Source organism: Pipistrellus kuhlii, unplaced genomic scaffold (genome assembly GCF_014108245.1).
Source record: "Pipistrellus kuhlii isolate mPipKuh1 unplaced genomic scaffold, mPipKuh1.p scaffold_m20_p_14, whole genome shotgun sequence".
Taxonomy (NCBI): Eukaryota; Metazoa; Chordata; class Mammalia; order Chiroptera; family Vespertilionidae; genus Pipistrellus; species Pipistrellus kuhlii.
The window spans coordinates 7,026,061-7,048,283 of record NW_023425449.1 but is presented as its reverse complement, the minus strand read 5'-3'; the positions used below and the strand labels follow the sequence as shown (position 1 = coordinate 7,048,283).

Sequence of the window (22,223 nt, the reverse complement as noted above, 5' to 3'; positions counted from 1 at the left end):
TAAGGGAAACCCCTGCCGTGCGCCTGGCCTTCTGGCACTTGGCACGAGGAAGGGCGAGCCAGCCTCCTGTTAAGTAGGAACAGGCGCCCGGCGCTCCCTGGCACGCTGCCCCGATGAATGAAATCAGCAAGCAGCAAAGCGCCTTTTAGGCGTTCAGCGCTCAAAGAACATAGTGCGAGTATGCAGACTCACAAGACATGTATCTTTCTCCAAAGAGATGATCCTCCAATACTTTTATCCTGTTCCATGCCCATGCCCGGCACTGTGGGAGGCGCTGAGGATACAAGGTTAAAGAAGGCAGCCCCCTGCCCCTACCAGGTCCCAACGAGCCTGAGAAACAGGCACGGCTGAAGCAGCTCTAAGACGGCAGTGGCAGAGGAGACTGGTGGGCGCGGAGAAGGCAGGGGTGAGGGGGATGCCGGCAGAGCGGCTGAGAAGCCGTCTCCTTGGAGCCGTTTTCTCCCCCTTCCAGAGTCAGGAAGCAAATCCCACTCTTTCCCGAGTTCGTTGTTCTAAGGAGAACTCACAAAGACTTGAAGAGAGCTGCACTCTTTAAACGCACAGCATCCTAATTAGCGGCTGTCCCTCAAAGCCCAACAGGGCCACTGGGCAGCCGACTTCAAAGCCCCTCATCTGGTGACAGCCGAGGACACGGGATGACTTTCAATGAGCATCAGCCCTGGCCCAGCTACATTTCGCTAGCTTCCCAATTAGCGCCGTTGCTGGCATGCCTACTTTATCCCCTCATCACCGTCTTTTTTCTCCTTGTCATCCCAAAGCAAGATTAACCTCTCTGCCGCAGCCCTCTCTCATTGGGACATATTAACAAATTCGTTCATTAAGAGATGCATGCAAACTTGACCCTGAAAATTGTTGTTCCGTTTGAATTCAGTGAGCGGGACAGTTCTTGAATCTGAGTCAAATATTTCTCAGCAGGGCCTCCCTTCACCTCGGACCAGAGGCTAAGTTTAAGGACAGTCACTTAAAACGATCACCCTTCAGGATGAATGATAACCTGACAGCTGATTCCAGTGTAAGACAACAGACTAAATCTCTATCTTGAGCTTAGTTTTCATTCATCCCAGCAATTATGAAGCACCCACTATGTACACAGTAGGGATGGAACCTGAGCTGCCTTCACCATTTTCAATCTCTCCCCCACTCCCCACCTCATTTTCATCTCAGCACTTTCACACTGCCTGGCCTTGTGTTGCCCACACTTAAAGCATGAGCCTCGTGAGGGCGGGAACTCCAGACGCTGCCATAATGGCCATCATCCAGAGGCCTAAAACACTGCCTGGTGGAAAGGACTTCTTAAAACACTGTTTGTTCACTCAGGGGAGTGAAGGAGCCGGGCATCAGACCGTGTAGTTGAAACAGTTATAGAACAGTGGCAGCACACAGAAAGAGTTGAGGCGTGGAAGGCTAGGGACAGAAGGGATGCGTCTTACAGTTTTAATAGTCCAAGTAAATCTTGCCCTTAAAACACACAGAACAGCCGAAACCGGTTTGGCTCAGTGGATAGAGCATCGGTTTGCGGACCGAAAGGTCCCAGGTTCGATTCCGGTCAAGGGCATGTACATTGGTTGCAGGCACATCCCTGGTGTGGGGTGTGTAGGAGGCAGCTGGTCGATGTCTCTCTCTCATCGACGTTTCTAGCTCTCTATCTCTCTCTTCTCCCTTCCTCTCTGTAAAAAATCAATAAAATATATAAAATAAAATAAAACACACAGAACAGCTTTTAATGTAAATGAAAATCTAACTGAATTATTCACACATATACACCATGAGCTATTAGTCAGGCATTACATAAAAGGGAGGCTCCCATTAAAAATAATTATATTCATTTATAACATTCAGCCTAGACTCTATAACTTGCTTTGGTTGGGGTTAAGATAATTTGGCATCTTAGCAACTAAGCAGAAGCTGCTTTTAACATTTTGTCATTGATTCTTTCTGCTTTTAAGACCTTAAGAGCTAGAACTAAATATTCTAAATCACAGAAGCTATTTTTCAACTACTAGATATAAAAATGTCAAAATACCACTGGAAGTTTAATGACATCAGCATTGAAGATTCCCTATTACGAACTATAAAATTCAGGAAGTCATTTGCTTATGATTATACATCAACCATACTTTTTATCCATTTATTCATGCAAAGCAACGAGAATTACTTTTACCTTTATTAGCACAGGTTTCAGCTACTGTGCTCCAAGATTTAGATAAAAACATCCCCCTAAAATGCTTTTCAGAGAAAGAAGTCTAGCCCGGCTGGTGTGGCTCAGTGGTTGAGTGTCGATCTATGAAGCAGGAGGTCATGGTGTGATTCCGTCAGGGCACATGCCCTGGGTTTACGGGTTCGATACCCAGTGTGGGATGTGCAGGAGGCAGCTGATCAATGACTCTCTCTCATCATGTTTCAACCCCTCTCCCTTCCTCTCTGAAATCAATTAAGAAATTATAAAAATAAGAAAAAAAGAGCTAGAAGTCTATGAAATTAGGAGTCATTATGCCCTAAAATATTATTTATTATATCAATTTAAAAGTAAACTGGATTTCGCCAAAACAAGTTTGGCTCAGTGGATAGAGCGTAGCCTGTGGACTGAAAGGACCCGGGTTCCATTCTGGTCAAGGGCACATCTCCAGTAGGGGGTGTGAGGAGGCAGCTGATCGATGTTTCTAGTTTTCTATCCTTCTCCCTTCCTCTCTGTAAAAAAGAAAAAATAAATAAAATATATTAAAAATAAAAGTAAACTGGATTTCAAAAAACCCAGGTATTCAAAACAATACCAGTATAAATCTTTTAAACTCACTGTTCTTGTTCTACCAGTTTGCTCTGCTTTTTCTATTTCTCAATGACATGTTTCTCAATGACATGTTTTTCTATGTAATTATTTTCATTTAGTTAACAATATGTCTTTTGTACATGTGAATATCAAAGTTCCTATTTTCATATTTTTATTTTTCTGAAATATACCATGATTTACTATATTGGCTCAAAGACAAATGTAGAGTTGTAAATTATAGTGGTCACTTAATTTTTATATCACAAAAATAAATTTCATTCATGAATTCTTCATCCAAATTAAGGTCCTATATGTCCTTGGCATTTGCAGAATTTTGCTTCCTTTTACCAGTGGTTAACAATTTGGATCAAGTACTGGGTGTCCCCTGCACAGGCCAAGTAAATTTCATTCAGGAGAAACAGTGTGAAAAACTGGCATCAAAATCACTTCAAGATTATATAGAACTTAATATTTACAAAAGCTTTAAAAATTACAGGGAAAAAAAAATCTGGAAGAAAACACATGGATTCTATTTGCATGTAAACTACATGAAAAGGAGGGAATTTTTGTTCATTGCTCTACTCCGAGGGCCTAGAATAATGCCTGGCACAGCGAAGGCACTCAGCTGTTGAACAAGGCAAAAAAATTCGTATTTCCATTACATTAGTGAGACAGGGGAGAAAAATCTCCAAGTCACAATATGTACAGAACAGAAGGTAAGTTGCAAGGTATTTTTTTATTGTAAAGGAAAGTCAAGAGACTGACAATGCAAATGTAATCACAGAACACTTCCCCTGGGCTCCTGACTCTGCTAGGCTCCTAGGTTCCAGTAAGTCTCCATTAGCACTTCTCGGGTTTCATGGTCCATTTTAGATATGTTGATTATATGATATATTGCTTAGACACAAAAGTCCATCTGATATTAAAACAAACAAAATTACTGTGCCTTTCTTTCACATTTCCTATAGGGAAATCTACATATCTCAATGCTTTCACAATTTAACAGCAAAATGAGTGCCTTAACCACACCAAACCAATCTTCCACAGAGGTTACTGAGTCAAATCTCTCATAACATATGCTATATATCCAGATTTAAAGGTTTAAAAACAAAAGAATTTAGGATTTAAAACTATCTTTAGATTGATTTTTCATATTTGAAAGACTAGTTATTTGCAGCATACAAAAGAAGTGCAAAATGCATCGAGTTTTATATGATAAATATACTTTCAACCTAAGGGCTGCCTCAAAGCAGAGTGAAAAATTACCACTTCTCAAAAGCAATCTAGACTGACTCGGTAAAGTTCACAATTTAGAAAATCAATTGCTATTCTAGCTCCATACATGGCAAAATGATTTCAGAAACAGATTAAACACACAATTGTCTTACAAAAATAGAAATATTGTTTGGGACTTTACAAAACTTTATAAAATATAACACTATGTATATTCAAGATAGTTTCACACTGAAATAGACAATACTTCCATAGAAGTCTACTCAAACCTGGTCTGTCTTGACCATTCTTACATATTATTTCTTCCAAATCTTAGCTTAAGTAGATCTGTGCTCTATCACAGGATTTTAATTCATCACAAGAATTTATAAGGTTTTTCATTCTAGAAATGATGTTAAAGCAAATGAATTTATAACTACAAATGTCTTACTAAAAACAGAAAGTAATGCAATATGACAATTCTATATTGGATAAATTTCAAACCAAATTCCTAGAAAAGACCTCCTATTAACTTAAATTGACAATTATAATTTGGTACCTATAAAACAAAAACATAATCATAACTATTTTATGGGAAAATACTTATTCATATAGAATGAAGAACCTCTAAATTCTCTAAATTGAGTTATTTGTAACTATCAGATGACAAGTATTTTCTAATTATACCCATTCATAAGCACTCATTTTATCAATTCAAAGAGCACCAGTGTATTTTTAAGACAAACTAAAAAGTGAGGAAAGTAGGGGTTTATTTCACGTAACAGTGCTACTATGATAAGGCACCACTTGGTATATAAAAAAGCCAAAGTATTTCTAAATCATGTACTTTTGTGACTGGTGTCTTAACCATTAGATAGAATGGTTAGAAAAAAAGCTTATATTACTAACCAACCACATTATATTCCTTTTTCCATCATTCTTTGCTTTTAGTTTTTCCACACAACAGAACATAGAATAAACACTGTAGTACATGATCTGTTATATAAACACCTTTTCCCAATCTTCCAAGAAAATAATCTAAAATTAACAAGAAGCCAAAACTTTACCTGCTGTATTTGCAATAGGCTATCCCTGCAGGAGAGTGGGGGGCTGGGCTGTGGGGGAGTGTGGCAGTGGTGGGATTGGGGTAATGACAACAGGACCTATTTCCTATAGAATATATTGAGGCACATGGGTTAAAAGTTTCTCAGGCAAATGCATGGCTGGAGCAAAATTGAGAGCGCGCGCTCAGAATTTTACATTCTCCCCAAAGCTGATTTCTCAGTCACACCCAATTAAATATTTCAAATTATGTCTTTAGTCACTGCTGTCATCGTCGTCATCATCATCAGATACGTCATTTAGAGGAGACTTTAATGACTGGCTGTAAGAGTCTGATCTAGTAGGCTGGCATGCGGCCATGTCCCCAGTAGAAAGCAGGTCGTAGCAGAAGTCACATATCCGCACAGGCTTAGAGGACTGGCTAGGAAGAAGAAACCTCTTTTCAGAGCAGGGTCCGCAGACAACAAAACCGCACTTCCGGCAGTGGTGCCGGCGGTTGACAGGGGTGAATTTGGCTTTCTGACAGCGCATACATACAGTTGCCTCAGAGTCAGGAACCCAAACGGCAGCATGTTCGTTACTGGGTGTCTTCCCACTTTTGGAGAGTAAATCAGTAACACACTTGTTTATATGATTCATCCATTCCGATTTCTCAGTGGCAGTGGCAGCATAAACTGCAAATGATTTAGTTGGCGTCTTGATAAGCCATCCATTCCTCAAGTCTCCCTCATCTTTGATGGAATCAATAGTGACGTTTTCCAGAGGAATAATATGTTGCTTGTTGTATTTTTTCTTCTGGATGACAATATTGCCATATACAAGAATGTCATTAAATAAGAAAAACTGCCTGGCTTTGGGCTTTTTCCTGCACAACTTAGTCAATACTCCTTCTCCAATAAGAACCCGTCCGGGGATAGTTAAGGGTTGACCAGCTGCTCCAAAACAGTTTTCTACTATATTTATACGCCTAGTATTTGCTTCACTGTTTGCCAAACGATCCACCATCTTTTGCTAATAGCCTTTAAAAAAGAAAAAAAAGAAAAAGAAATTAGCATACAAGTTATAAATTCATTTAAGAAATTATATAACCTAAAGTTAGTCTAACAAATCATTACTTTCACCTGAAAGGCAAAATGCTCCAAAATTATTTCCCTCTAAGACAACCACTAAGCATACAAAAAGGGCTAATATCTCAATTTTTAGAATCATCAAAAACACTTAACTATCTCCATAAAACACCATACCAGCTAGGCAGTATGGTGCTCTATGAACAACAATCGGACAACAATCCAAAAGTAAAGGAACAACAATTGGACAAGGACTATAAGTAAACTTTGCAAAATACTAAAGTTTCATGAAATTTAATCTCATAGGGATTTTGAACAAGGAAGTCAAATATTATAAAAACTAAGAAAAATGACTGATTTTTCTAGTAAGAAATTATCATTGAGCTAAAACCTTAATTATAGTTGAGCTATGACCACTGAGCTAACTTTCACATGGATTACTAGAACTATTTCCTAGTGTCTCCATGCCTTTGGTCTAGCCCCTAAATCAATTTTCAGGCAAGTATCTCTCAAATGCAAATTTGGCCAAGCTATTACTCAAAATTACTCCCCTTAACCTACAAAAGTAGACTCTTTAGCATGACAATTAAGGCCCTCCATTATCTGGTCTAGCTTATTTCTCCTGACTCATCAGTCATTTTCACCTCTAACTTCCTGTTCCAAGAATACCCCACCCATAAGTCCATTTCATGCAAGCACGTTTTCTCTCACATAGCTTTATCTTTTACTACTTACTACCCCAGCTAACTCTTAGTAATCCTTCAATAATCAGTTGATCTTATCATATCTAATCTAGAAGCCCTTCCTTAAAGTCTGTTAGACTAAGCACCTTCCTCAGTGCTCTTCATGTTCTATGTACCTTCTAGCTGTCTATTGCACAGAATACAGCGGAACCTAAAGGCAAAAACCACCTGATATCTATCTTTGAAACTGACAGACTCTGATAGCAAAGATGCTCAAAAATGTTAACAGGAACATTTTGGAAATATGCAACACACACACACACACACACACACACACACACACAGAAACCTGTATTAATCTAAACTTAATCATAGATTTAATCTCTAGATCCCATGTTGACTTCACTCAAGTCCCAGAGTTGTGCTGTATTTCACAGCTACTAATCTAATACACTACACTACAATCAACTCATATTAAAGACAAAAGGAGGCCCTGGCCGGTTTGGCTCTGAAATGAAGGGTCCTGGGTTCGATTCTGGTGAAGGGCACATACCTGGGTTTCGGGCTCGATTCCCAGTTGGGGGTGTGCAGGAAGCAGCCGATCAGTGATTCTCTCTCATCACTGATGTTTCTATCTCTCCCTCTCCCTTTCTCTCTAAAAATCAATTTAAAAAATATTTATTTTTTTTTTTTTAAAGAGAGGAGGGTTTAAAGTGTAAAGATTTGGAGAGAAAAGGAGGATTTATAGTGTAAAGACTAACAGTATAGTCTAAGTTCCAGTATTCAGCTCACACACGGATGATGCTGTAACCCTTGCTGGACTCCATTATTAAGGAAATAATTCTGATTATTCCTGAATTCTGTCTTACCCCCAATCTTAGGTCCTTATAAAGTTTTCTTGCCTGCCCCATCAAGGATGGGTTGTGCCCTGAAAGTGATTCCTAAAAATTAATATGATAATGCATGACTCCAAACTGTGATGGCTCCCTCTTTCTAATTAAGACAAATCTGCCAGCCAATTAAAGGTCTACTATCCTATTCACAAGTGCACACAGAAGAGGAAATAAAAACAGCTAATAAACATAAAAAGCTCAATCTCACTCATAATTAAAGAAATTATATTAAAACAGGATATTGTTGCACTTACTGGATTAACAAAAAAATTTAAATTTTCCAAAGACACAAAACTACCAAGGGGGTAGGGAAACATATATCCTCATACACTAAAAAAATACATATGTGTACCCACTGATCTAGGAATTCAATCAAAAGAAATTTCACTCAAATGTATAAAGATATAGACAGACAAGCATATTCAACACAGTACTGTTTTACCAAAAACTGGAAAAGCTCCAAATGTAAATGTCCATCAAGAGGAATTAGTTGAACGATTTATGATACACCCATATAATATGCTAAATATATGTTTAGAATGAGATCTAAATATAGTGAGGTGGGAAATAAATGCTCAAGATATTTAGGTGGGGAAAGAACTGAAGATCATGATCTCATTTTTATTTAAAATACACATCAAACCTAAGATGTTATAGATTTTAATACACCCTCATTTTATGTGGCACCAAGGCAGAAAAAATGCTGCCAATTTAATCATGGCATACCCTTGATTATATGACATCCTAATTTCAGACATAAACTCTAGTAAAACAATGTTCATCTTTAGACTCAATGAAATATGGTATAAATGCATAATCACAGGCATCTTTAAATGTTATCATCCATATAGAAAATAAAATTAGAAAACCATCCTATCCTATATAATAAAAGTCTAATATGCAAATCGACCAAACGGTGGAAGGACCGGTTGCTATGACATGCACTGACCACCAGGAGGCGGGCACTCAATGCAGGAGCTGCCCCTGGTGGTCAGTGTGCTCCTTCAGGGGAGTGTTGCTCAGCCAGGAGCTGGGCCCATGGCTGGAGAGGGCAGTGCTAAGGAGCAGCAAGAAGGCAGGCGGAAGGAGTGAGGGGTCCCAGACTATGAGAGGGATACCCCACTGCTGGCTTAGGTGCTCTATAAGTCAGAGAAACTTCTCTAGTAACAAACTATAGAAATGATCCCTAAAACTAGTCTTCTGAAATCCAAATTTACCACCACAACACTGAGGTGCCCCAAGCAATAACTCTTAACGACTTTTCTGAGTGTTAGAATGATCAGGCCTACCCAAGGATTTAAGTTCTTTGCATATCTTACCCACTGAGGGACAAGAAAGTAGTAGTAGAAAACTACAAAATATGGCCCAACAGGAGCAGCCTGCTTTTCTGAGGAATAATACTAGTAAACATAGGAAGAAAGCTTCCCCACCCATTGGGAGAGATGAAATCTTTAGGACTGATTCCAAGAAGTAAAATTATGCTAACTTTTACAAAATTTCCATTCTGAAAGGTAACACCAATTTACCAATCAGCACAATGACTGTATATCCATCCCATTTTGTCTTTGAGATAATATTTTTTTTAAATGGGACTATGGATAATTTTTATTTTGTTTTCTATTTTATAATTGTATTATATTTTCTAAATTTTCTACATGAACAATGAATGCTGTTTTTGTATGTATTGTGGTTTTCCACTGTTATTGTTGACATTATAGATGTCTATCATTTTCTCCCTTTTTGCCCCCCCCAAACTCAACCCACCCCAAGACTTCCCCATGTTATTGTCTGTGTCCATGTCAATACATATATATGCATATGCTATATGTTCTTTGGTTAATCTCTTCCTGTCCCCTCCGCCCATCCTCCCATTTCACTTAAGTCTGTTATTCTGTTCCCATGCATCCATATCTATGACCCTATTTTCTTCATCAATTTTTTTTTTGTTCTTTAGATTCCCCTTATAAATGATATCATGTGTTGTCTTTCTCTAACTGCCTTATTTCTGTTAGCATAATACTCTCCAGGTCCCTCCATGCTGTCTCAAAGAGTAAAAAGTTATTTCTTCCTTATTTTTATCTTTTAAAATATATTTTTGATCTCAGATAGAAAATGAAAAATGAAGAAATCTAAATTTCCAAATACATTAAGTGAAAGCTTAAACCAAACAAGCAAAAAGACTAACAATGATATGTCAAAACAGCTTTTGCTATTCTTGAAAGCCAGCTTTATATGCCAATTTTTAAAACTTAATTCAAAGTTTAAAGTTATCTCTTTTACAAATGTAGACAAGAATTGCATTTAAATTGTCCAACTTCCACCCTAATCTTCCGGTAACATCTTGTGTTCTTCAGTGGAGTGTCTACCACTTGATAAAAATGTAATACTAGAAAAGTTAAAAAACTTTAAAAAAAGAAAAAGAATACTATTTACAATTGAGAAGGGATCCCAACTGTCACAAAATACTATGGCCCAGTTCTTCTTACAGAAAATCAATACTGTACTACTTACCTCACCCTTAAAAGTGAGTTAGAACAAAAAATCATCTAATTATTTTCTTTCTTTTTTAATATATTTTATTGATTTTATACAGAGAGGAAGGGAGAGAGACAGAGTTAGAAACATTGATGAGAGAAAGTCATCGATCAGCTGCCTCTTGCACACCTCCCACTGGGGATATGCCCGCAACCAAGGTACATGCCCTTGACCGGAATCGAACCCGGGACCCTTCAGTCCCCAAGCCGATGCTCTATCCACTGAGCCAAACCGGTCCCGGCCTAATTATTTTCTTACATGTACCCATGATATCTGGTATCAGTGAGCTTCAGTATTTAACTGTTAGTTATAATACAAAAGCCCAATGACCTATGAACCAAAAGACCTGGATTCTAATCTTAGCTCAGGCACTGAATAAGAGATTTCACATAAATGACAAATGAAGGAAGAGATCGGGGAGGAGGAGAGGAAGGCTGTGGCTGCAGTACAAGCAACAGCAACCCTTACTTTACTATGAATTAATTTTTACTATCTTAATAAGTTTTGACTATCTTAATAAGAATCAGGATTTTAAAATCTGTGTTGCTGCTAAATTAGGACTTTATAGAAAATGTAAAACAAACAGGAAAGCAAAGAAGAGGTAAAAACAAATTACCTGAGCTACATCCTCCCTGAGTAAAATGTGTATTAGAGCAAACTACACCCTCTCCTAATGCATCTAAGTTAAAATGAACAATTATTCTGAATGCCTAACATATGCAAAGAACAAGACAGTTTTTTGTGTGTGTGTTTTTTTTTTAATGTTTTTATTCATTTTAGAGAGAGGTAGGGAAGGAGATAAGATAGAAACATCGATCGATCGGCTGCCTCCTACACACACCCTGCTGGGCATGTGGCCTGACTGGGAATAGAACCAGTGACCTTTTGGTTCTCGGGTCAACACTCAACCACTGAGGCACACCAGCTGGGCAATAATTTCAATTTTTTTAAATGATCCATTTCACAAAAATTAAGCTGAGTCATGGGCTATTTTATCCATGATTTCACAACTAGTTTTCGTAAGAATGCATGTTCTTTCCATTATATTTTGCTATTTTCAGAAATAAATATTCTATGAATAGTTCATTCATGTGGGCTTTTATTATGTACTTGGGGAAAGCTACTGATAAGAGAAAAATTTTAAAACATATGGAAATACTTATAAAGTAGCTCAAAATGATTCTTCAAATACGGAAGTGAAAAGTAAAGCTATGACTAATTTAGGGTGTCAGTACAGGCAGTTTCAAAAAGGTTTGGCTTGATAGAGAAACTCACCATGGTGTATAACAACAACTAAGTCATAGTTGAGGAATTTAGAAAATTATTTTGGAAAATCAGAACAGCCACATTAAGAGTTACAAATGGTCTCTTTCGAAAGGTTAAGAATATGGACCTCAAGTTTTAAGCAAGTCCTCTCTTTAGTCTTTAGCACTGAAACCATATCACACAAGGCAAAATCAATATTTTTTAACTACAACTATGATCAGGTAACTATTGGAAAACCAAAGGTTCCCTGGCCAATCAAACTAAATCCCAATCTTGAACCTGGTATTCCATGCCCTTCACAGTTAAGGCCCAGCCTGTCCCAGTCTCGATTCCAGTATACCTCTTTCCGTATGTTCTCTGTTACAGTCGAACCAGACTACCAGCTATTCCCCCAGAATATGCTCCAGGCTTCCTCTCCTACCTCTGGGTTAATATGTCCTCCCTCCCTGCTATTCTGAAATCTTACAAGTCCTTCAAGATGCAGTCAGCTCAGTAGCCTCACAGCCAAATACAGTTTCAAAGTTAACTCCTCATACCATTTTACCTGTACACTTTATGGCATTTACATCCTACTCTTTTGTAAAGACTTGTGTATCTCTTTATTCCCAAGGTTCTGAAGGTTCCTGAAAACAAGATTATTTCCTACAACTGTGCATCCCCAACAGCACCTACAGAAATATTTGTGTGTACCTGCCAACAGGTGCCCTGAGCTGAAGATGCCAGGTGTTAAAGTGGCAGCAGCTTCTCTGCCTGGAGATGGACAGAAATTAGACTTTTTTTTTTTTTTTTTTTTTTTTTTTTTTTTTTTTTTTTTACATCTATACTAATCTTCACAGAAAACAGGAACCTCTCCCCAAACATCAATTGCTTCACTAGACCCACAGATTTTAAATTTTTGAGCAAATGTTCTGGCCCATTTAACTACTGTATAGTATCTAATTATGAATTCCAAGTATTGAGCACAACGGATCTTGTTTTAAGAAAGTCTCAATCTCATGATAATATATAGAAATGATTTCTTCTTCTCTCGCCAAAAAGCACAGCTGTTTAGCTAGCAAATAAAGTGTGCATGTTTTCATCATCAACAAAATTCAGATAAAAAGCTGCATCATTTCAAAAAGTACTTATACAGGGGCAGCTGTACAGTGCTGACAGCTATTAAAAACCATTGTAGCCGAAACCAGTTTGGCTCAATGGATAGAGCGTCGGCTTGGGGACCGAAAGGTCCCGGGTTCGATTCCAGTCAAGGGCATGTACCTTGGTTGCGGGCATATCCCCAGTAGGGGGTGTGCAAGAGGCAGCTGATCGATGTCTATCTCTCATCGATGTTTCTAACTCTCTATCTCTCTCCCTTCCTCTCTGTACAAAATCAATAAAATATATTATAAAAAAAACACCATTGTATAATATTTGAAAAATAAAGCTGGCAAAACTCAACTAAAATACTACTATGGAACTGGTTATCCCATCAAAGCCCTAACAAATTTTCTTTGGTATATTTTCAAAGCAGTTACAATCTGCTCACTACATTTTTTTTTTAAATATATTTTTTATTTATTTTTTACAGAGAGGAAGGGAGAGGGAGAGAGAATTAGAAACATCGATGAGAAACATTAATCAGTTGCCTCCTGAACACCCCCTACTGAGGATGTGCCCGCAACCAATGTACATGCCCTTAACCAGAATTGAATCTGGGACCCTTGAGTCCACAGGCTGACACTCAAAAACTAGCTAAGGCTGCTCACTACATTTTTAAGGCTTTATGCTAGAAAGAAAAAAAAAATGAACCAGGCATTAAAACATATACCGCAAGGCTTTTAATATAAAGCACGAGGTAGTACAATAATAAACATATTAACAAAGTGGTGAGCAAGCTAAAAAGGAAAGAAAATGTAGCATTTGGCTTGGAAAATGTAGCATTTGAATACTTGAGAAAGGTTGTGACAATAACTGGAACTTCAAAATGGTAAGTAAAGGCATAAAAGCTCTGCAAGTAAAATGTATTGTTTTTAAGAAAAAGGTCCCATATACAACTGTAGTGGCGGCTCAGAGGAATTATTTAGTAGAAAAACTGGAGAGAACAATTAAGACAAGCGATCTGGTTGGTTCCTGAGAGTTCTTTCTGAAGCTTTTGGAAGGAGTGGCCTGATTTGAACTGGATTTTTCTAATGAAAGATTAACTGAGAAGAGTAAGTCTGAAAGCAGAATCCAATTGAAAAATTTCCTACAGCCGAAACCGGTTTGGCTCAATGGATAGAGAGTTGGCTTGGGGACTGAAAGGACCCGGGTTCGATTCCGGTCAAGGGCATGTACCTTGGTTGCGGGCACATCCCCAGTAGCGTGTGTGCAAGAGGCAGCTGATGGATGACTCTCTCTCATCGATGTTTCTAGCTATCTATCTCTCTCCCTTCCTCTCTGTACAAAATCAATAAAATGTATTTAAAAAAAGAAAAATTTACTACAAAAGTAAAGGAGTAAGTTGATGAGAGTCTGAAGCTTGCAACAGGAGAATATGTTAAATTCAGAATTGCCCTAACTAAATGTAAAAGAATAAAGCTGAAATTAAACCCCAGGTGTTTAGTCTATGCAATATTAAAGCTAGTAAAACCGGTCATAATATTCTGAGTTTCAAAGAGAAAACATTTATTGGCCACTTACTCTTAACAAAGTAGTATTTAAAGATAGAAGCACTCAAAACTAATAATCTTTGTGATGGAGAAAGATAGCTATGTCCCCAAGTTTATATAAACAAGTACATATAATTCATGTTTTATACATTTGTGTCTTTCTGTAGGAAAAGAGGATTATCGAAGTAATTGGTTGCTAAGGAAGGAAGAAAACAAAATAAGAAAGGGGCTTTAGTATCCATGTAGTGTGCTATGGACAGAGGAATATAATGAACTCAAATGTGTAAATTCAAAAGTCTAAAGGAGTAGAAGAGAAACAAACCAAAACCATTAATTTTAATTAAAAAAAAAGAAAAGAAAAAGTGATGAAGCCTAGGGCCAAAAGGGTTAGCTGGGAGGTAAGTTTGATTGGGGGAGAATTTAGGAAGAACTCTTAAATTACTAGAAATTCAAGATGATCCTTAAAGCAAAAGTAGTTGGTAGGGGATGATGATATGTAAATATATTCTCCAAAGAGGGCACAGTTGAGCCCAGGATCAGATGAAAATACAGCATTAGAATAAAAATCTGGTAAGATGGGGAAAAGCCAAACTACAAAGGAAAGGAAGCTTCAGGCAGAAAACAAGTTTTTAAATAGGAAAGTATTAAATCAGTACATAGAAGCGGTACACAGGACAAACTGGAGTGACTATTAAGCAAAACTGAAGGGGAAAACAAGGTATTACAACAGTAAGTGAAAGGTAATGAAAGCCTGAGCCCCAATAATTGGCAGCAGAAATAAACAGGGGAAGATGTAGCCGAGCTGTTTGGCTCAGTGGATAGAGCATCAGCCCATGGACTGAAGGGCCCAGGTTCGATTCCAGTCAAGAGCACATGCTTGGATGGTGGGTTCAATTCCCAGTAGGGGGCCATGCAGGAGGCAGCCAATCAATGATTTTCTCTCATTACTGATGTTTCTCTTTTCCTCTTCTTCTCTATTAAAAAAAAACAACAAAAAAAACAACAAAAAAAAAACCCGGGGGAGGAGGAGGATGTAAGAGATTACTGAGGTATAGCATTTATGATTTATGAACCAACTGAATATGTGGATGAAAAGTGAGTAAAATGTCTTCAAAGATTTAAGCATAAGCCATTGATTGGTCAGATGCTAGTTTTATTCCAAGAGGGAGAAGAAATCAGTCTGGGACACCTTTATCTTGAAGTACTTTCAGGGTATCCACAAGACAAACGCCTGCCAGTCAAGTAGAAATACCAGGATGAGCAGGGAGCTCCGGGACAGAGATTCAGTAGTCATTCACTCAGCTGGGTAATGCCATGGAGGAGAGAAGAGGAACAAGAACTAAACTTTGGCCAAGACCAGTTTGGCTCAATGGATAGAGCGTCGGCTTGGGGACTGAAGGGCACCGGGTTCGATTCCGGTCAAGGGCATGTACCTTGGTTGCGGGCATATCCCCAGTAGGGGGTGTGCAAGAGGCAGCTGATTGATGACTCTCTCTCATCGATGTTTCTAACTCCCTATCTCTCTCCCTTCCTCTCTGTACAAAATCAATAAAATATATTAAATAAATAAAAAAAAGAAAAAAGAACTAAACTTTGGGAGACACCTTGTTTAGAAAGGAGAGAAGATAAGAGAGAAGGGGAGACAACAGAGCAGTACAAAACACTTTGTTTTTAATTAATTAATTAATTAAATTATTATATGTGTACATATCTTACCATTGCCCCCCCCACTCCCATACATGCCCTCCCTCCCCAGAGTTTTGTGTCCATTGGTTATACTTATATGCATGCATACAAGTCCTTTGGTTGATCTCTTATCTCCCCCAAGTACAAAACACCTTCAACATGCTTTCACATGTTTCACAAGTCTCAGAGACTAAATAACCTTATTGTGCCAAAAGGTCACAATAAGCAGTGAAACACATGGAAAAACCACAAAGTAATGGTAATATATTATAAAATATTTCAGAAAGCAGTACCCTTTGACCTTTTAAATTTTTTTTTAAACAACCATACCTTTTTTTTATATATATATTTTATTGATTTTTCACAGAGAGGAAGAGAGAGGGATAGAGAGTTAGAAACATCGATGAGAGAGAATCATCGATCAGCTGCCTCTTGCATACCCCCTATTGGGGATGTGCCCACAACCAAGGTACATGCCCTTGCCCGGAATCGAACCCGGGACCTTTCAGTCCGCAGGCCGACACTCTATCTACTGAGCCACACCGGTCCCGGCGACCTTTTAATTTTTAACCACAGAAATTTATACTGAGAAATAAACTACCGTGGGGGTGGGAGGAAAGGGAGAATACTACATATAAAAGTTTTCCCTTTGGCATTAACTCTAAAAGGGAAAAACAGAACCCAAATTTCTAGCCACAGAAAGGAATGGATAAATATAATGTGAAAAAGTCAAATATCATAAAAGAAAACATTTTACCACATAAAAATTTAAAACTTCAACACTATGGGGAGAAAACATTAAAGAAAAACATCTGCAGGCATATAGATCAATGGAACAGAAGAGAGGCCCCAGAAATCAACCCAAAGCATTATGCTCAATTAGTATTTGACAAAGGAAGCAAGAGCTTACAAAAAAGACAGTCTCTTCAATAAACGGTGTTGGGAAAACTGGACAGATATCATGCAAAACAATGAAACTAGACCAACTTAAACCATGCACAAGAATAAACTCAAAGTGGGTAGACTTAAATGTAAGATGTAAAACCATAAAAATCCTAGAAGGAACCATAGGCAGCAAAATCTCAGACATCTGTCGTAGCAATATTTTTGTGGACATTTATCCTAGGGCAAAAGAAACTAAGGAGAAAGTAAATAAATGGAACTATATTAAAATAATAAGCTTCTGCACATCAAAAGAAACCATCAACAAAATGAAAAGGAAGCCCACTGTATGGGAGAACGTATTTGGCTATGATACACCTGATAAAGGGTTAATATGCAAAATATATAAGGAACTCATACAACTTAACAAAAGGAAGACAGATAATTCAATTAAAAAATGAGAAGGATCTAAACAGATACTTCTCCAAAAAGGACATACAGAAGGCCAAGAGACATGAAAAAATGCCCAAAGTTACTAATCATCAGAGAGATGCACATTAAACCGACAATGAGATATCACCTTACACCTGTCAGAATGGCTGCCATCAACAAATGAACAAATGACAAGTGCTGGCGAGGATGTGGAGAAAAGGGAATCTTAGAACACTTGGTGCGATGCAGAGTGGTACAGCCATTATGGGAAATAGTTTGGAGTTTCCTCAAAAATTAAATATGGACCTGCATTTGACCCAGTGACCCCACTTCTAAGACTATATCCTAAGAAACCCAAAACACCAATTAGAAATAATATATGCATCCCTACGTCCATAGCAGTGCAATTTATAATAGCTAAGATCTGGAAACAGACCAAGTACCCATCAGGAGATGAGTGGATAAAAAAGCTGTGGTACATTAATACCATGGAGTACTATGCAGCAGTAAAAAAAGAAGGATCATCGTACACTTTGAGACAGCATGGAGGGACCTGGAGAGTATTATGCTAAGCGAAATAAGCCAGTGAAAGACAAGTATCATATGATCTCACTCAAACGTGAAATCTAGTGAACAAAATAGATCCAGAGACATAGAAGCATGGAACAGACTGCTAAATCTCAGAGGGAAGGCAGAGGAGATGGCTGGGAGGGAAGAGATCAACCAAAGAACATGCATGCATACATACATAATCCATGGACACAGACAATAAGGTGGTGAAGGCCCTGGGTGGAGGCTGGGGCAGGCTAGAGGGGTTCACTGGAGGAAAAAGGGAGACATGTAATACTTTCAACAATAAAGATTTTTTTAATTAAAAAAATTTGCAACATATGACAAAAGGTCAACATTTTAAATATATAAAGGGTTCCTATAAATCAATAAGGAAAAAGGAAAATATCCCAAAAGAAAAATGAATAAGATACAAATGGCAATTTCAAAAGAACAAATGAAAATTACTGGGGGGGGAAGGTTGCCTCTTCATGGTAATTGAAGAAATAAGTTAAAATTATGTATTTTCATCTAGAAAACAAGTATTTAACAATCACCACAGCTGTGACTTTTTCAGGGGTGCTAGGCAGGGACAGAAGTAGAAAAGTAAGTGGTGACATTTATGAGTTGAGAAGTGACCAGTTATAAACAGCAGATCAAGGAGAGGAGAACTCCACAGTGCTAGTAAGCGCACAGGATGTAAACTATTAATAGAGAGCTCAGGATTGCAAAGAAGGAAGAAAACCAACCACCTGGGAGGGACTGGAGGTGACAATGGAGACAGAAAGCTTGGTCACCAAGTGCGATGTAGAAAGGCCTTGAATCACCATCTCCAGCCACAGAGCTTAAGACTAGAGGTAGTTTTGAACGGTGACACGGTTCAATAACACCATCACCCATGCAGAGGGTGATGGCAAGTGCAGGTCTGAAATACATGTAACTGCTACTTTAACATGTATGCTCTTCACTTCCCTCCACTACAAATACATCTTTTCCAGCTGAATGAAAAGAATCGGCCTGCCACTTAACCTCTCTGCACTTTATTGTACCACAAAATGAAGAAAATAAGGAGCTAGGAGATTGAATTAAATCAATGGTCCTCAACCCCAATTTTTAAAAATCATGGGTTAAAAAAATAAAAATAAAAAAGGCAAAACTACTTCTTACCCAAACCCAGTAATTCTGATTTATTTATTCTAGGGTAGAGTTCAGGCATAAATATTGTTAAGAAGCTACTCAGGGAATTTTAATGTGCAGCCAATTTTGAGAACTGAAGTAAGTATCTCCAAAGGTTACCTCCCTTTTAAAATTAAAATCTACGCTTCTAAATAATTCAGTCACTGCCCTAACCGGTTTGGCTCAATGGATAGAGCGTCGGTCAGCAGACTGAAGGGTCCCAGGTTGGATTCCAGTCAAGGGCATGTGCCTTGGTTGTGGGCACATCCCCAGTAGAGGGTGTGCAGGAGGCAGCTGATCAATGTTTCTCTCTCATCGATGTTTTTAACTCTATATCCCTCTTCCTTCCTATCTGTAAAAAATCAATAAAATATATTTTTTAAAAATAGTAATTCAGTCACTCTGTTAATCTGTTAATATAACTTATTAAATATCATATACCAGGCACTTCCACAAATACCTTAGTAAATCCTCACAACTGTGAGGCGAATATTTCTGTGTGCACTTCACAAAGGAGCCCACTAAAGCTCAGAGAAGCGAAGGGACTTGTTCATGGGCCACAAGCTAGCCAAGTGCAGCGATAGAATTCAGGTCTGCTTTTTTGTTCCAATCCACTCTACATGCAGCTTGCTTCCCCTAGCACTCTACACCCAAATGTCTTCGATTATCTTCCCAGGACCTGCCAAATTGAGAACACCAGTTTGAGGCTTATGGCTTCACTGGAAAGTTATCATGGGTAGGGCACGGAATTAACCTCAAATTTCTACAGCAATTTCATTACAGAATTACAGAATACCTTCAACCTGCAGGGGTCTTGCAACTTATAAAACAGCACTCTGCAAGCACATCTATGGAGCACATTTTACTCAGTTAAGCCAACTTGCACACTGCTATTAAACACACAGCGGGTGTGCAAAGCTGACTGTCAAAGATAAACTTATCAATAGGAAAGCATTTCTTATATGCTTTCCATTAAGCAAGGCAAAATCCTAAGACAATTCTGACAAAACAATCACTGGTAGAAAAAATGAGGTCTACTCTATCAAAGAGCTTAAATGTATAAGCATAACACAAAATGTTTAGACATTAATTCTATTTCCATCCACTGCAAATAAATCCAACTGTACTTTAAAATTCTGATTATTATCCTTTTGTTTACATTTCACTCCATCATCTACTTGGCAATTTCATAAACATTCAAGTTCTGTGTCCCCAGGCCAAAATTTGAGTTACCAAGACAAATTCTCAAAAAAAAAAAAAAAAAAAAGGAATCAGGGAATACTTAGCTACTATGACCGTTAAAATTGAAATAAATTCATGCAGTATATTTATAAGGAGCCTGTGTATACCCATCTACTCAAACCTTTCCTGAGCATGTGCTATGTTCTCTGCACACTGGGGCTGGAGAGGCAAATCAGACTGGCAAAGCCTGCTGCTAGGAGGTGTGCCCTGACAGATCAGTGTAATATTTACTGGATGTCATGTGATAGGGAATTATTCCTGGGGAGAGAAAGGGGTTGCGGTTCCATAGAACAGGGAAGGAAAGGCTTAAAGACCATCTAGGCTTAAGTGAGTATTTTTAAGAGGAAATTTTTCAGTACAACCCTTGTAAATCAGCTCTTTAGAAAAGAAGTACTTAAACTGAGAAACTAAACTAAAATCAGAAAGAGCAGCGAGACACACAAGTTGGACAGACTGTCCCACAGGAATGAGGTGCATTCTACAAAATCATACCACAGGAAAAACGAGAAGGCTTCGGAGCCTTAAGCCCTGAGCTAGAAACCAGTTTGGCTACTAGATTTGTAAAGTTCAGCTAAATCACCTCACTTCTAGATAATTCTTCATCCAGAAAGACAAATATGTGCAAAGGCATTTACTTGACAGCGAAGCAAAACAAAAAGGCCGTGTTTTTTTTTTAAAGAAATAAGGAAATCAGCGATCAGATCTGAGCATAAGCTTATATGCTCAGATCTTATATGCCCATTCACCCATCGATTAAAAAGACACTTTCTTCCCAGGCAGGTTTCGGGGTTTGCCCTCATTACAGGTCGTGAAGCGTCCTGTTCGTTTAACTTTAAAAAGCTAAAACGCCTGCATTCGAAGAGAGCAATGCTTACTACCCCTTTCCTGGCTTATTCAAGGAAAATGCATCTGTTTGGATGCCTGGGTCAGGAGGACGCCGGTTTTAATTTCCAAATAAGTAACTTAACACCATCCACCTTAAGAGTGCTGCGGTCAGGATCCCAAGAGATTAAAAAAAAAAAAAAAAATAGAAGCCTTCTATTAATCCCGAATTACCCTTAAGGACCCTGTCCGGGCAAAGGTCAGTGCCCGCAGCCCGGCCAGGCTGCGCCCTGGAGGAACCCAAGGGGACAGGCACCGGGCAAGGTCAGGGTCACCGCGCCTTCGGGAGCCACACGCGCCTCCCGGCTCTCCCGAACTCTTCCCCGGGAGCCTCGGCAGCCGGCACTGAAACACAGCCGCTGGGCATCTATTTCCAGCTTCCCCGCCCTGTGACCCCGGACAGGACCGAGGAAAAGGGACGAATCGGAGCGTGTCCCACTCCTCCCCGGCGCACACGCGTGGCCCTCTCCGGTCCCCGCCCCCGGGCGGCCGGCCTCCGGCGGGTTTCAGGGGGGCCTGACATGGAAGTAAGGGCCCCCCAACTTTCCGATCCCCGCTACGCCGTGCGGAAGAGCCGTCGCTCCCGTCAGAGCCCATCCTGCCATTTTCGGCCCCCGCGTCACTTTCAAATACGCGGCCCCAGTCCCAGCGGCCCCGCCGCCCGGCCCCGCCAACTTTTGGACGCGAAGGTGTCGGGGCGCCCGGACGCCGCCGAGGCCACGCCGGGGACCCCGCGTCCTCGCGCCCCGCAACTTCTAAGCCCGGCCTCGGGGCCCCCGCCCCGCGCGGACCCCCAGACCGGCCCGCCCCGCGCGGACCCCCGGGCGGCCCGGAGCCCGGAGCCCGGCGGCGGCCGGCCTGGGCGCCGCGGGACCGCCCCGGCGCGAGGGGAGCGGCCCGGGAGCGCCCCGTTGCTCCCCGACCCCAACATGGCGTCGGCCGCCGCCGCCCGCCCGCCCGCCCGCGACGACGACGACGACACCTCCCGGCGCCGCGGACGGCCCGGGCTCCCGCGCGGAGAAGAGCCGGAAAGTTTCGCTTCTCCTCTCCCCGACCCGCCGGGGGCCGGCGGACACCCGCCCCAGCCCTCACCTACCCTGGCGGGCGCGGGCGGCGGCGGCGGCTGCCAACGTCCGACTCCTCCTCGTCCCGAGCGGCGGGCGCAGACTCTGCCCGCTCCCGGCCCGGCTTCCCAGGGTGCGCGGCCCGCGGGCCCACGGAGCCGGCGCGATCCGGTCGCG

At 40.1% G+C, this 22,223-nt stretch overlaps 1 protein-coding gene across 3 annotated transcripts; it reads right to left on the bottom strand.

Moving 5' to 3' along the window:
• Positions 1–3,505: 3,505 nt before the first annotated feature.
• Positions 3,506–22,223, bottom strand: PLEKHF2 (pleckstrin homology and FYVE domain containing 2). 3 transcript variants are annotated; one of them, XM_036436555.2, is made up of 2 exons: positions 22,079–22,223; positions 3,506–6,081 (listed from the first exon to the last, which is right to left on the bottom strand). In XM_036436555.2, the coding sequence occupies exon 2, from the start codon at positions 6,065–6,067 to the stop codon at positions 5,318–5,320; it is 750 nt and encodes a 249-aa protein (XP_036292448.1). In that variant the 5' UTR covers positions 6,068–6,081; positions 22,079–22,223; the 3' UTR covers positions 3,506–5,317. The 3 variants fall into 3 exon arrangements, with proteins under 3 accessions (XP_036292448.1, XP_036292450.1, XP_036292449.1); XM_036436557.1 differs by lacking the exon at positions 22,079–22,223 and adding an exon at positions 17,687–17,692; XM_036436556.1 differs by lacking the exon at positions 22,079–22,223 and adding an exon at positions 15,329–15,461.

What these genes read in the sequence shown, in the direction of transcription:
- PLEKHF2 (XM_036436555.2), bottom strand. Translation starts at nt 6,067, where the DNA reads ATGGTGGATCGTTTGGCAAACAGTGAAGCAAATACTAGGCGTATAAAT.